This window comes from Mus pahari, chromosome 19 (genome assembly GCF_900095145.1).
Source record: "Mus pahari chromosome 19, PAHARI_EIJ_v1.1, whole genome shotgun sequence".
NCBI lineage: Eukaryota > Metazoa > Chordata > Mammalia > Rodentia > Muridae > Mus > Mus pahari.
In genome coordinates this window covers 50,884,993-50,901,257 of record NC_034608.1, presented here as the reverse complement: position 1 = coordinate 50,901,257, position 16,265 = coordinate 50,884,993, and the positions used below count along the sequence as shown (strand labels likewise).

Genomic DNA, 16,265 nt, shown 5'->3' with positions numbered 1-16,265 from the left:
TATTCGGCTTACACTTCCATACTGCTGTTGATCACCAAAGGATGCAGGACTGGAACTCAAGCAGGTCAGGAAGCAGGAGCTGATGCAGAGGCCATGGAGGGATGTTCTTTACTGGTTTGCCTCCACTGGCTCCCTCAGCCTACTCTCTTATAGAACCCAGGACTGTCAGCCCAGAGATGGTCCCACCCACAAGGGGACCTGCCCCTTGATCACTAATTGAGAGAATGCCTTACAGCTGGATCTCATGGAGGCATTTCCCCAACTGAAGCTCCTTTCTCTGTGATAACTCTAGCTATGTCAAGTTGACACAAAACTAGCCAGTACACCTGCTTTGTTTTGGCAACATTCACAAGATTCATGCATGTACACTGAATTATCAATTCCCACCACATACCTACCCTTTTTAGAGAGAGGGTCTCATTATGTATATAGGTTAGTCTTGAACTCACCATCCTCCACCTCAGTTCAAAAGTGTTGGGATTATAAGGTTACATCATACCCTATGCTAAATGCAATTTAAAAGCACTAAAATATAGCTTGGGAAGGCGAGTGCCATAAACCAAGTTCAGGGCCATGAGTAGATTAGGCACTCGAACACTGAGATGCAGCACAAGCCCAAATACTAATCGTTTGTTGTTGCTGTATGTTTTGAGACAGGGTCTCACTACTAGACCACTCTAGTCTCCAGCTCATTAAGATTCACCTGCCTCAAGCCAGGCGTGGTGGCCACCTTTAATCCCAGCACTTGGGAGGCAGAGGCAGGTGGATTTCTGAGTTCGAGGCCAGCCTGGTCTACAAAGTGAGTTCCAGGACAGCCAAGGCTATACAGAGAAACCCTGTCTCGAAAAAAAAAAGCAAAAAAAAAAAAAAAAATTCACCTGCCTCAGCCTCCTCAGCTAGAATTAAAACTCTGTGCCACCACACTCAAGTCAAAAGACAATTCTAAGCACATTTGCCTCATTCCACTCCTACCTTAAACTTGATTAGAGGCCTCCAATAATTAGACAAGAAAATATTATAAACACAAGAAATAAGTAATAGTCAGACTGGTATCCATCTCCCCAAAATTTCCTCTTCATCTGCCTCCCTTCTTGCCCTCTCCTCTCAGAAATCCTTATGTGTTGTTTCAAAACATCTACCACTGTGTTGCCTCCCTACAGACAAAACCCTAATACCATCACAGTTTCACAAATGCATGAGTCACAGACAGAAGGGTTAAAAAATTCATTACAAATTCAAGAAAAGAATTTCAGAAGCACACACTCCATTAGCAAGCTATCAGATCAGATCTACACTTCCACATGGATGGTCCACAGAGAGAGTGGTTAAATAAGGAAAGAAGGGGAAGCTATTTCTGGCATCAGCTCAGTAATAACCATTTAAACAAAAGATTGCATTAGAACAACCACAGTCAAACACAACAATTGTCAGAGATCCAAAACAAGTTTCTAGATGTAATATAATACCCTTTGAAATTAGTGAAAAGTCTTTATTGCATGTTTCCTTTCCTTTAATACTAAAATACAATGCCCTTTGAAATTTTCCCTTAGAAATAGCCTATCATTTTGAAAAAAGTAACTCAATTGGCACATTAAAGCATACTATGTTTCCAAACTAGCAACACTAAAAATGCCTTACTGCCAGCACTTCTGCAGAGGCAGAAGGATCTCTGTGAGCTCAAGGCCAGCCTGGTCTACAAATAGAGGCCAAGGTAGCCAGGACTCTGTTACACAGAGAAATCTTGTTTCGAAGCCACCACCCTCCCCCACACCAAAAAAAAAAAAAAAAAAAAAAAAAAGGAAAGAAAAGAAAAGAATGCCTTACTGATCTTACTAATCTGCTGATGTTTCAAACTCCAGGGGTGGTAGCATCATTATAACCTTAGAACTCAGCAGGCTGAGGCAGGAGGATCACATGAGAGGAAGTACATGAGAGGGGACAGAGGGGAAAGGAGAAAAGGAAAATGATCTGTTATTTCAAAAAAATAAAATATGGGCTGGAGAGTGGCTCAGTGGTTAAGAGCACCAACTGCTCTTCCAAAGGTCCTGAGTTCAATTCCCAGCAACCACATGGTGGCTCACAACCACCTGTAATAGGATCATATGCCTTCTTCTGGTGTGTCTGAAGACAGCTACAGTGTACTCATGTAAATAAACTTTAAAAATAAATAAATCTTAAAATAAAATAAAATATAAAAACAAAACTGTTTGCTGTTCTTCCAGAGGCCATGAATTCAATTCTCAACGCCCACTTCTGGCAGCTCACAACAACTTGTAACTCTAGCTAGCTCCAGGAAATCTAATGCCATTTTCTGGACTCCAAGGACATTCACACACACATGGCATACACTCATACAGACATATAAAAATTACATTAAAAAATTTCAAAATTTTTAAGGTCATGCTCTGCTACACAGCAACTCCAGGGCTAGCCTGCACTACAAAAGGCCCTGCCTCAAAAATAACAATACATTTGTTTCAGTTATGAAATACTAATTATATGGTTATTTTCCCCAAGACATTTGAAAGACTTTTAATAACAGTCACTCTCAGTGACCCTGTCACCTGTCAAGCACCACACTGAGTGAGTCCCATCGAGCAGGAAGGTTTACTGTCCTCTTTTATTTATTTACTATGGGTGGGGGCTGGTCTTCCTCAACTGCTTCTCTAGCTTTTTTTCTTTTTAAATGTTGTCTTATGAATATGGGTGTTTTGTCTGTTACCTCTTGAATGCCTTGGTGCCCCGAGGCCAGAAGAGGGCATCAGATGGCCTGGAGCTGGAGTTACAGTTGTGAGCACCCACGTGTGTGCTGTAACCAAATCAAGATCCTGTGGCAGAGCAGCCAGTGTTCTTACCACCAAGCCAGCTATCCTGCCCCTACATTTTTCCAAACAGGGTGTCTCATGGAACCTGAAGCTCACCAAATGGCTGGCAAGCCCCAGTAATCTTCCTGTACCCACCTCCTCAGTACTGGGATGCCAGATCTTTTATATGGATGCTGGGAATCTGAACTTAGATGTTCTTGCTTGCACAATAAGCACTTTACCAACTCAGCCAGTGCCCTAGCTCTAATTGTTCTCTTTTAAACATAAAAATTGTGAGGGTTGTAACAAGACATTGATTTAAATCAAGCTGTAAATCCGGAATGCTACCCTATATAGATCTTTACACATTATTATTCCATCTGACATAGGCCACTTTGTCAGGACAAAGACATCCATAAATATACATTAACCGAGAACCTCATAAATGCTAGACAAAGATTCTACCACTGAGCTTAAATTAACCCCTGCCCTATTTTTACTTTTTGTTTGAGACAGTCTCATTAACTTACTTAGTGTGGTGCCGGGGAGAAGGCTCAGTGGTTAGAACACTCACGGCTTCTGCAGAAGACTAGGGTTCATTCCCAGCACACACACACACACAGAGGCTCACAACTACCTGTAACTCCCCCAGCTCCAGGGGGTCTGACACCTGCCTCCAGTCTCTGGGCACCAGGCACACATGTGGTGCACAGACATGCATGCAGACAAAGCATCCATAGCATACAACAATAAGTATTTTTAAAGTTACTTAGATTGGTCTTAAACTTATGATCCCGCCTCAGACTCCTGAGTAGCTGAATGGTAGACCCATACCATTGAGACAAGCATTTTAATTAGTAGTATTAAGTTTATCTTACAATATTGTATTTAAAAAAGAAAAACTGGTAAAATAAAAATAAAAAATAAAAAAAATTCACAGTATATTAAAAACTCCAAACAAATGATCAATAATGAACTACATATAGTTTTGTTATCTAAGTCAATGCCAATCAAAGTCTTATTACTGTAATGTAATAAGGGCATTTCTATGAACTCCTATAACTAGGAGCTATAGCTAATTAGAAACTAATGTAATGATTTATCTACATATTTTTATTTACCTTTACTATGATTTATCTATATATTTATAGATGTTATAAATAATGATTTATCTATAGATATAAATAACATATAGATAAATAGATTATATATATCAAGGATTTACCCAATCTCCCACTGGTTTGTTTGTTCCATTGTTTGTTCGTTTGATTTTTGGTGGGGTTCTATTGTTTGTTTGAGACGGGTCTCAGTATGTAATCTGGAACTCACTATACAGACCGGGGCCAACTTCTGCCTCTCAAGTGCTGGGATTACAAGTGTGCACCGCCATGCACAGCTCTTACTATTCTTTTAATTAAAAGTAAATCTTGATTCGGCTATGAGTAGGCCAGACTCTTTTCACCATAACTAAAAATAATGAACAGCCAAGCCAGTTGGACTAGACCCAATTAAAAACATAAAAGCTGTCTGTATCTTACAATTTAGAAAAAAATTACCCACCTAAATTTACTATAACTTAAAAAACTAAAATATTACTTCTTTTCTCTCAAAAATTTCTCCCAAATACAAGTGTTCATAACTCCAGAAGTTAAGGCTTGAGAACATATTGAGAAAAAGTTTTAATTTTAAGCTTACTTATGAGATTTAATGCACATTTTACCGAAGAGGTTAACCTGAGCAGCTGTTTCCTAGGTAACTACCTCTAGAGACTAAGTTCTAGCCTTAGCACTACACTGTTCACAGAGGAACGTTAAATTTTATAGGAGGGGAAAAAAAAAAAACTAGGAAATGAGCAACAGTTCCCATCTGAAAAATTAGCTTAAAGAGAAAAACAAACAAAAAATTAAAAGCGGGGGCAGGTGATACCCCAGACAACCCTATTCAAGTTTATGAATGATCGACTCCTCAGCACAGCAGGACTCATGCAAATGAGCACAGAGGAAACTGTCAGCTGCATTATGCTTGGACCAATAGGAGCACAGCTCCATCTTGGCTGTGCACCAGACTGCATTACAAACAGACGGTACCATCGCTTCAACAGCATCTTTCAAGACAAGAGGTAGGTTTATTTGATCCTTTTTATTCAGTAGTTCATACCCTTATAAAGCAGTAGGAAAATATTTTACCATGAAAGCCAGAAAGCACTATGCCTGCTAAAGATGTAAAGACAATGTATTAACCCATTATTTGGTAAGATTTTATCATGAAAATGCCGACTGCCTCGTGCTATTTGATAAGCATCCTTACCATCTGTGCCTTAATGGAAAATTTATTACATTTTCTACTAATCTGATCGCTACTCAGACCTTAAATAGGACAAAAGCATTTGATGTTTAACCTGAGTCTTTGCTAATTTCATTTTCTCAAAGCAAATGTATTTCAGCAGTCTGGTCTGTCTTAACAAAGGATGTTTCTCAAAGAAAAAAATTCTAAAATATTAAAGCCTTTGGCTAAATCTTTCTGATTATATGTACACATTATATTGGCTGGTAAAAAGCAGTTACAAGAAAGCTTGTATATCAACAAAGGAGAAGATAATTCAAATTATTTATATTTGACTTTGAGTACTAATGTAGAGAAAGCCAAGAAAATGCCAGTTATAATTTTTTTTTTTTTTTTTTTTTTTTTAAAAGATTTATTATATGTAAGTACACTGTAGCTGTTTTCAGACACTCCAGAAGAGGGCGTCAGATCTTGTTATTACGGATGGTTATGAGCCACCATGTGGTTGCTGGGATTTGAACTCCGGACCTTCGGACGAGCAGTCGGGTGCTCTTACCCACTGAGCCATCTCACCAGCCCCTATAATTTTTATATAAAATTTTTTAACATGTATCATTATGTGAGTTGTATTATATTGTAAGCAGAGATAATTTATAAATTGTCAAATTTTCCTAACATCTTAATTAAAATAATTCCTAACAGTAAAATCTTACAATACAAGCCATGTTATCAAACAAAAATCTTTTAAAATGTCCTTAAATTATAAGCCACACAAAAATTTGAATTAGGTTAATCTTAAACTGGTACTGATACACACAAATTCAGTCTTTTTGATTAAGTACATCTTAAAATTAAATGTGTCAAAAGGAGAGCTGACTAAAGTAGAACAGTGATTCTACGTAGTAAAATTACTTTCCCAGCTCATAATCATCCAAATTTCTGTGAACGGTATCTAAAGATGTAAGTCCTACTTAGTAGCTGCTAATTCTGCATGTACTTAATAATCTAAATATCCTACTCTATCCTTTACTTAGATGCTAAGTATATTTACTCCTAGGTTCTTTTCTTTTTAACTTCTGCTTTTCATAATTTCTATTCCTTCTGTTTCTTAGCATTCAGGCTACACAGACAGATTATCTCTTGAAAAACTCAAAAGGTTGCTGTAACAAGATACCAGATCTCTCAAGTTCAGCACAGCAGGTTAATTACCTAGAAACCATTCTGCTTACCATACAATATGGGAGTCAAGAAATATAAAAATAACTAACAATTAACAGTTAATTTACGGTTTAAATTTTCAAGTTGCCTTAACATTCATTAACAGACTACATTTTCATATAGTATATATCTATTATTAGCATAAATGGAGGTTTATCATCTTTCAAGTATACCTTATCTCAGAGTCTCAGAGTCTGAACTGAATTTAGTGGTTCTATATTTAAAAGCTATTACAATTAACTGATCATATTTCAAAGTGATGTGCTTAAAAGTGCCAGAGAATTTAATTTACCAGTTTTCACCATAACCAGAGCTAAATCATAATTTCTAATCTGGTGATCCAGGGTCACAAGACCTATCCCCATAAATATTCCACTGGGGTCTTTTGATAGAAAAACAGGTAAAAAGAATATAGCAAAAATAACATAAAACAAAACCTAACTAAAAATATGATTTTTTTCAAGCTTTCCATTCCTACAATAAAATTATAAAGGGGGATCCACAAAGTAAAGACTGTTATTGATTGTATTTTTAATCAGTTTCTCCAGGCTTTTTGTTTTTTATTATTTTTTATTTTTTTTTGGTTTTTCGAGACAGGGTTTCTCTGTATAACCCTGGCTGTCCTGGAACTCACTTTGTAGACCAGGCTGGCCTCAAACTCAGAAATCCGCCTGCCTCTGCCTCCCGAGTGCTGGGATTAAAGGCGTGCGCCACCACGCCCGGCTCTCCCAGTTTTTATAACATGCTTACAGCACTTCCTTTATACAAATTTAATTTTAATTTGAAAAAAATGTAGTCCAGAATAGGACAACCTTATGGTATACTTTTTTCAGGTGCTAAGTACACCAATTCCATTGCCATAAAATGTAGGCAGTGAGGCCTACTATCCAGGGTTTACTTGTCCAGCAACTAACTAAAGCAACACTGTTTTGACTTCCCATCAGCTTCAACACTGTAGACAGTGGCAAAATGTCATAACATATACATAAACTTAGTCACTGTTCTACACATGACCGCAGTTAACTCTTATATAAGAAAGTATTTAATAAAGCCGAGAAGTGGTGGCACACGCCTTTAATCCCAGCACCCGGGAGGCAGAGACAGGCGGATTTCTGAGTTTGAGGCCAGCCTGGTCTACAAAGTGAGTTCCAGGACAGCCTGGGCTATACAAAGAAACCCTGTCTCGAAAAACCAAAAAAAAAAAAAAAATTCATATTAGACTTGGTTACAGTTTCAGAGGGTTGTCCATTATCATCACTGCAGGGAACATGGCAGCACGCAGGCAGGTACTAAGCAATAACTACACCCTGACCCACAGGGAGAGCCTAGGCAGGTAATGTGCTACTGACACCTCACAGCCCACTTCCAGTGACATACTTCCTCCAACAAGGCCACACCTCCTAATCCTAATCATGACACTGATGACTGGAATAGTTGAATATATGAGCATATGGGGAACCATTCTTACTCAAACTACCATTCTTATATACCACTTCTTAAACTGCTTAACACTTTCAGCAAAGCACATAAATACCTTTTATAAACATTCTGTTACTCCACGGTCATTGCAAATCATATATGAGTGCTCATATGTAAGTAAAGTACACTTTACTAGGGTCAGTATATAAGACAGTGGCAGAGTGCTCCCCTAGCCCTGGGTTTGATACTTTCCTGAAATCTGAGTCTTTCTATCCATCACTATTACCTCTGTTCTTCAAAAAGAATCTGAAAACTCATTTATGTTAACATAAAAGCAACTGCGACAATATGTGGTCTCTTTGCAAGAATATTCACATTATACTAGTGTAAAGTCACATGGAAAGTCTGCACAAGCATGTGCCTTTACTAAAAAAGCCAAAACAGGGCTGGTGAGATGGCTCTGGCTCAGTGGGTAAGAGCACCCGACTGCTTGCTCTTCTGAAGGTCCGGAGTTCAAATCCCAGCAACCACATGATGGCTCACAACCATCCATAACAAGATCTGATGCCCTCTTCTGGAGTGTCTGAAGACAACTACAGTGTACTTACATATAATAAATAATAAAATCTTTTAAAAAAAAAAAAGCCAACACACACACACACACACACACACACACACCCCTACATTTTGTCTCTATGTAACCAGGTTTCTGAGTACTTGTACATTTGCATCCGTACTGTTCAGACTCAAGACACTGACAACACAGACGTGGGGTAACAGCCTATGGGGCATCCACATCACACAGGAGGCATCACTTAACACTGCATTGTAAGGCAATGGTACCATAAAGCCCAAGGCAACTGCTGGATTTTTTCCCATAAGAATGCACTCCACAGGGTCTTTGTCAGATGAGGTCCTAGAACTAAAGGAGATATGGACCCATGATCCCATACCTAACCCAGAAGCCGTCTCCAGCTGATTGCTGCTTGCAGATAAAAATTAGTTTTCTCTAGAGGAGTCTCACAGAGCACAGGGTAGGACAAGCCATGCTCAGCAGTACGTGGCCAACACAAAATGAACTCAATGGCATCCCTGGAGGTTTCTTTGGTTCATAATGTTAGGTCAGAAAAAAGAAAAGAAGAAGAAAAAAAAAATGTTAGGTCAGGGCTTTTTTTTTTTAGACTTTATTTTTTAACCTTACAAGTCCTTTGCATAAATATTATAGCTTCTAGTTTTATGTTTTTATGAGATCCCTGTATGTGCAGATGAGTGTGTGTCTCTGCTGTATTTGTTTCAGCTCTTCTTCTTCTTTTTTTTTTTTTTTTTTTTTTTTTTTTTTTGTTTTTCAAGACAGGGTTTCTCGGTATAGCCCTGGCTGTCCTGGAACTCACTCTGTAGACCACGCTGGCCTCGAACTCAGAAATCCGCCTGCCTCTGCCTCCCGAGTGCTGGGATTAAAGGTGTGCGCCACCTCGCCCGGCTTGGCTCTTCTTGTTTGGCTTTTTTGTACTACTGATTTGTTTTTGTTTTATCTTATTTTTATTATCACTCTTTAGATGCCTATTTGTTTTCTAAGGAGAGACAGAGGAGTGGAACTGCTTGTGGACGTTGTACATCGTGGTGCGGAGCCTAGTGCGCACCACGATGTACAACGTCCACAAGCAGCTTACATATAATAAAAAAATCTTAAAAAAAAAAAAAAACACATAAGAAAAAAAAGCAACCAAACAAAAGATAAGTGAATTATTTCTAGATAAATAATGTCTAGTAGTTGCTTTCCAATGACGCATATGATAGAAGCAAGTGGGTAACTACCGAATGCCCACCAACTGATAAAGATGTAATATGAACACGCAGGGGCTCATTACATGCTCTATTTTGCTTTTCTGAGACAAAGGTCTAACTATAAAGCTGAGACCCATCTGGAACTCCTACTATAGCCTAGGCTGGCCACAAACTCATGTTCTTCTGCTTCTGTCTCCCAGGTGCCTGGACCACAGGCATGTACCACGATGCCAAGGGTATTATACTCTTAAGTACTATGTTGACATTTTCTTTACATAAAGCACACATAAAAGACATGTCTACAATTTAGAAAAACTACTTGGTACACACAGGAGATAAGACACTTGCTGTAAATATACATGAAACTATTGACAAGTATATAGTAAAGTTTAGAAAATGTTATTGGTAAATTAAGTAAATACAATCATGATTTTATTCCTTTTTTAAACTGTATTAAGGTATTTAATGACTGTTTTCAAAAGGACTTAAAATGCTTTTTAAAAATCAAGATAATGAGTCTGGCAGTGGTAGTGCACGCTTTTAATCTGAGGAAGCAGAGGAAGGCAGATCTCTGTCAGTTTGAGGCCAGCCAGCCTGTTCTACATAGGAAGTTCCAGGAAGCCAGGGTTACACAGAAAACCTTGTTTAGAGAGAATTAAAAAAAAAAAAAATCAAGATAGTGGTGGCAGATGCCTTTATCCCAGGACTTGAGAAGCAGAGGCAGTCGGATGAGTCTCTCCAAGCCAGCCAAGGCGACACAGGGAGAACCCATCTCAAGAAAGAAAAAAGTAAATAACTACAGTATTTCTGTTACATCAAATTTGCAATCTTCACACTCCCGTGTAAGATATAATAAGTATCAGGTCAACAAAATTAAAAAATACTGAAATCAGAAAGAACAGTAATGCACTATTATAATCCAAGCACTAAGAAGGCAAAAGGAAAAAAAATCTAAAGTTCAAAGTCATCTTTAACCACATACCAAATTTAAGGTCACGATGAGCTATATCGTTTAAAAACAACAAGCCGGGCATACTGGCACACACCTTTAATCCCAGCACTCAGGAGGCAGAGGCAGGCGGATTTCTGAGTTCAAGGCCAGCCTGGTCTACAGAGCGAGTTCCAAGACAGCCAGGGCTACACAGAGAAACCTTGTCTCAAAGAAGAAGAAGAAGAAAAAAAAAAAAAAACCCAAAAAAACAAAAAAAAAAAAAAAAAAAAAAAAAAAAAAAAAAAAAAAAAACCCAAAAAAACCAAACCAGAACAAAAAAAACATCAAAAATAAGAACCAAAGTATAAAAACATTGGTATAAAAACAGAAATTTAACTCAGTAGCTTTTTTGATGAAATTAACAACTGACACTTCTTAAAGGGTTTAATTTTTCTACTTTTTAAAAAATTGCATTTTTACTCATGGGAAAAAGACTATTGCACTTGCCACAAGGCAGATCTCAGAGATCAAATTCAACTCATTATCATTAGGCTTACCTACCTGCAAGCATCTTTACCTCCTGAGCCATCTTGCCAGCCCTAAACTCAGCTATGGGTCACTTACGTTTGTGAAATATTTAAGACTATCATCAACATAGTTAATACTCCCAACAGTAATGTCACTTCACAGGCAAGTTTATTTTATCCTCATTCTGAAAGCTGACAGTATTTGGCTTTTCTTTTTCTGTTATTTTATATCATTTACAATTTCTAGGTTCAGATCAAAGCTAACAGAAGTGGCAATAGGAGATAGAAACACGCTAGCCAAAGAAGGGAAGGAGAGCCTAGAAGGGAATGGCAAGACTCCTTCGCATGGTCTCGGGTAACCACTCACTGACCACTGTGTTAGCCAATCTTCAAGCTGCCAGTTATTCCCTTTATTAGCTGTAAATTCCATAAGCAAATCTTTTCTTCTGTGTGTGTGTGTGTGTGTGTGTGAGTCCCAAACACAAATATTACATAATAAGTGAAATGCATGAAAACTTGAGTATAATAACTAATTGTAAAAACACAAAAGAAAAGTACATGTAATTCCATCATTGATTTGTTAGACAGTAAGTCCACAGTGACTATATAAATTTACTAAGGAATTTCAGAGCTAAGATCTGAATGCACCCATCTGGTAGTCTGGTTATATATATTCATTTTCTCCCTGGGTGTAGATTCCAAACAGGAGTACAGGAAGTGGAGTCTCAAGAATGGCTTCCGGCCACTGGAACGAAACCACCACCTCTGTTTACCAGTACCTTGGGTTTCAAGTCCAACAGATATACCCTTTCCATGACAACTGGAACACTGCCTGCTTTGTCATCCTGCTTCTGTTCATAGTGACTGTGGTGTCCTTAGTTGTGCTGGCTTTCCTTTATGAGGTACTTGACTGCTGTTGCTGTGCAAAGAACAAAACCGTGAAGGACTTGAAAAGCGAGCCGAATCCTCTCAGAAGTATGATGGACAACATCAGAAAACGTGACAGTGAGGTGGTCTAGCCTTCCACTGAAGATAAACAAAAGCTTTAAAAACAGCCTCTGTCTCTTCTGGGAAAAATGAAAATTTCCTGAGGCCAACCTTTATTACAAACTGATCTGACTTGAATGGCTAAAAGATTTCTAGTAGAAAAGAAACCATGTGTGAAATGTGCACTCTTGTGTATGTATCCTCATTAAATATGCAGTCCATAATGTGAACTCACCAGTCTACTTAATACAGCAACTCAAAACCTAGATGAGCACCCCAGCATGCACTACTGGGGACTCTAAACCAGAGCTGCCAGCTTCCAGGCAGATGATAAAAAAGAAGCACAACTAACTGCTAAAATAAGTTACTTAGGCAAGGTCACACAGATGAAAAAGTATTTAGGTAGCAAAATCCTACTTAAATTGTGCCTCTATTAAAATGTGCCTGCCTCTAAACCCAGAATAAAACATGTCCATACAGAATCCCTTTTTTATAGCACAAGGAAGGGGATGACACAGTCTTGATATATAGCCCAGGCTAGCCTCAACCTCAATCAATAGGCCCCAGCCTCCAAAGTGATGGGATTACAGGCATGTGGCACTATGGCACAAAGTCCCTATTTATTTAAACTCCAGTACTTCAAAAGTGACTGAAGACAATATATTTTTAATGGCTTGACTTTCAGATAGCATTAGTGTTAATATGAATGTATCTCACAATGATCAGGAAGGACACAAATATGATGCCCACAAATTGACTTGCTTTGGGTCCAAAAGTCTAGGGTATTTCCAACAAAAACACACTACTACTTGCTGTAAATTACATTTCTTGAAAGTATTCTTTTATTTTTACTTCTCCTATTCACTCTATCAGGATCTAAAGATATTCAATGCACCAAAAACTGTTAAAGGTGAAAAGAACTGGGCAGTGGTGGCGCAAACCTTTAATCCCAGCACTTGGGAGGCAGAGGCAAGTGGATTTCTGAGTTTGAGGCCAGCCTGGTCTACAGAGTGAGAGTTCCAGGACAGCCAGGACTACACAGAGAAACCCTTCCTTAAAAAAACCAAAGAGAAAAAAAAGGTGAAAAGTTTTCGTTAGAGCTGACAGAGTTTTGGGGGGTGGGCGGGTTTGGTTTGGGAATTTTTGTTTGTTTGTTTTTGTTTTTGTTTTTTTTGTTTTTTTCGAGACAGGGTTTCTCTGTGTAGTCCTGGCTGTCCTGGAACTCACTCTGTAGACCAGGCTGGCCTCAAACTCAGAAATCCGCCTGCCTCTGCCTGTGGAGTGCTGGGATTGAAGGCGTGTGCCGCCACGACCGGCTCTTTATTTTATTTTTTATTTATTTGTTTTGTCTTTGTTTTTCCAGACAGGATTTCTTTGTGTAGCTTTGATTGTTCTGGAACACAGTCTGTAGACCAGGCTGGCCTCAAACTCACTGAGACCCGCCTTCCTCTGCCTCCCGAGTGCTGGGATTAAAGGCATGCACCACCATTACCCAGCAAGATTGATTTTTTTTTTTTTTTGTGTGTGTGTGTGTGTGTGTGTATTTTTTATATATGTGAATGTTCTGTTGCATGTACAGAAGAGGACTTCAGATCCTATGGGACTATAGTTATAGGTGCTAGAGCCTCCATTGTGGGGCGTGGACTTGAACTCTAAAAGAGAAGCTAGAGCTCTAAACCGTTGAGCCATCTCTCCAGACCCCTGGGATTTGGGATTGTTTTGTTTATTTTGAGGTACAGCTCAAGCTGGCCTCCACTCTCCAAGTATTGGGATTACAGGTTTACACTACCACACCTGTCTCTTATAAGAGCATTAAGGACATTAAACATCTACTAAGAACTGTGGCAGCCTGGTGGTTAGAAGATAAACTCAGTAGGTAAAGAACTTTCCAAACCATGAGGATCTAAATTAAGATCCCCAGAACCCACATAAAAGCAGTTGCTCGCGTCTGTCATCAGCATTCACAAAGCAAAAGATAACCTCCTCAAGTTTATGGGCCAGGTAGCTAGGGAACATAGCAACAAGGAGAGACTCTTTTAAGCTGGAAGGAAAGGAGGCATCTACAGCTGGCGTCTGGCCTCTACTTTTCATGTTACAAGTGTGTGCACACATTTTAAAAAAAAAAAAAATATAGTAGCACATGCCTGTAGCCTGTAATCTCTTTCTTTTTTTTCGAGACAGGGTTTCTCTGTTTAGCCCTGGCTGTCCTGGAACTCACTCTGTAGACCAGGCTGGCCTTGAACTCAGAAATCCGCCTGTCTCTGTCTCCCAAGTGCTGGCACTGAAGGCGTGCGCCACCACGCCTCACGGCTCACTTGCCTGTAATCTCAACACCCATGAAGCAGAGGCAGGAAGACTCCACAAAACCAAGGTCAGCCAAACCCTGCCTCAAAAAGAAGGAAGGAAAGGAAGGGAAAAAGAGAAAAAAGACATACAGGTGTGTTCGTGTTCATTCTCATATTCTCTCTCTCTCTCTCTCTCTCTCTCTCTCTCTCTCTCTCTGTCTGTCTGTCTGTCTGTCTGTCAGTATTTTTCAAGACAAAGTTTCTCTGTATAGACCTGGCTGTCCTGTAGACCAGGAAGGTCTCATACTCATAGAGATTCGCCTGCCTCTGCCTTTCAAGTACTAGGATTAAATGTGTGCACCACTACCAGCCGGCTTTCTTTTATTTTTGTTATGTGCTTGCACATTTCACCTGCGTTTATATGGACTATATGTGTGTGTGTGTCTACTGCCCACATAAGCCAGAAGAGGGCATCACATGTCCTAGAACTGGAGTTGGAAACCTAACTTCCAAGAGGGTTCAAGATAATGAGCCCAGCTCACTTCAAGAACAGCAAATGCATTTGCTCAGCCATCCCTCCACCCCATTTCACTTCTTTTTACCCCAATGACTGCGCTGATAACATATTTTACATTCTTTTTTTTGGGGGGGGGGGTTCGAGACAGGGTTTCTCTGTATAGCCCTGGCTGTCCTGGAACTCACTCTGTAGACCAGGGTGGCCTCGAACTCAGAAATCCGCCTACCTCTGCCTCCCCAGTGCTGGGATTAAAGGCGTGCGCCACCATTATATTTTACATTCTCAATACTGTTTTGCTATCACCTAAGAGGAAACCTAAGAAAACCAGTACACTACCTTTAAGCCAGAAACAACAGCTACAAATTTATTCTAGGAAATTATCTCAGAATAAATAATCTAAACATGTTTGAAAAAAAATTTCACAATGAAACCCATTATTTTCTATGCTATTTTAAAAAACTACATTAGAAGCTGGAAAGATGGTTCAGTGGGTAAGAATACTTGCTGCTCTTCTAAAGGAGCCAGGTTCAATTCCCAACCACATGGCAGCTCTTTGTCCTGCTCTCTCCATCCTGGGCCATGAGTCATGCCTTCCCAGTGTATCCAGTCTGTATATACTACCCATGTTAGGGATGGAGTAATCTTCGAGGTTGTCAAACCCACTACTAAGGCACTGCAGTTTTTGTGTTCAAGCAAACATTCTATAGTGGCCTAACACCACACAGGAATTATAGCATCTCGAATCACAGGAGTAAAGAGATATTCTGAGAGAGGCTACATTCACTTAAGTTTTAATGCAATAATTCTTAGTGGTTCTACTTTATTAATAGTTACTTTGATTCCTTTATTGTACCCAATTTACAAGTTTAGTTGTATAAAAATGTGCATATGAAAAACAAAATGCATAGAGCTCAGTACTACTCAGTTTCAGACATCTAGACTCTTGGAATGCACTCCCAAGAATAATATATATATTATAATATATAATATATAATACAACTTTTAGGCTGAAACCTTAAAGAAAGAAGTTGTTTTTTAATCTGACTTTACAATGACATTGCTTCATTTTCTATTTATAATTAATAGTTTATACACAAAATATACAATATATCTTGGAGGTTAAAAATGCGTACTGCATCCAGGGCTCTGGAAACTCCCTGCTATTACACGTTACAGGTAAAACAGACTCACCTACAAGCATATATATTAACATTACCTCCTAAGATCACAGTTCTATGATCCAAATTGGTAAGCCAGATTACACATTCATTTCTAAAGTCTTTGTCTCCTATTACTTAGTAACTTGCTTTATGGCGAAAATATATATATATATTCCCTGTAGAAAACCATGAGAAAAACAAAAACAAAAACAGAAGCTGGGCATGAACATGCCTGTATCCCCAGCACTTGAAAGGCTGAGCCAGAAAGACCATTAGTTCAAGATCAACCAACCAGGAGCCGGACGTGGTGGCGCACGCCTTTAATCCCAGCACTTGGGAGGCAGAGGCA

General features: G+C 39.0%; 2 protein-coding genes across 3 annotated transcripts in view; one reads left to right on the top strand and one right to left on the bottom strand.

Moving 5' to 3' along the window:
• Nucleotides 1–16,265, bottom strand: part of Gtf2e2 (general transcription factor IIE subunit 2) — a 48,199-nt gene that overhangs the window by 25,096 nt on the left and 6,838 nt on the right. The gene's annotated exons all lie outside the window — the stretch shown is intronic.
• Nucleotides 4,857–12,184, top strand: Smim18 (small integral membrane protein 18). Its single transcript, XM_021219056.1, has 2 exons — nt 4,857–4,923; nt 11,663–12,184. The coding sequence occupies exon 2, from the start codon at nt 11,699–11,701 to the stop codon at nt 11,984–11,986; it is 288 nt and encodes a 95-aa protein (XP_021074715.1). The 5' UTR covers nt 4,857–4,923; nt 11,663–11,698; the 3' UTR covers nt 11,987–12,184.

What these genes read in the sequence shown, in the direction of transcription:
- Smim18 (XM_021219056.1), top strand. Translation starts at nt 11,699, where the DNA reads ATGGCTTCCGGCCACTGGAACGAAACCACCACCTCTGTTTACCAGTAC.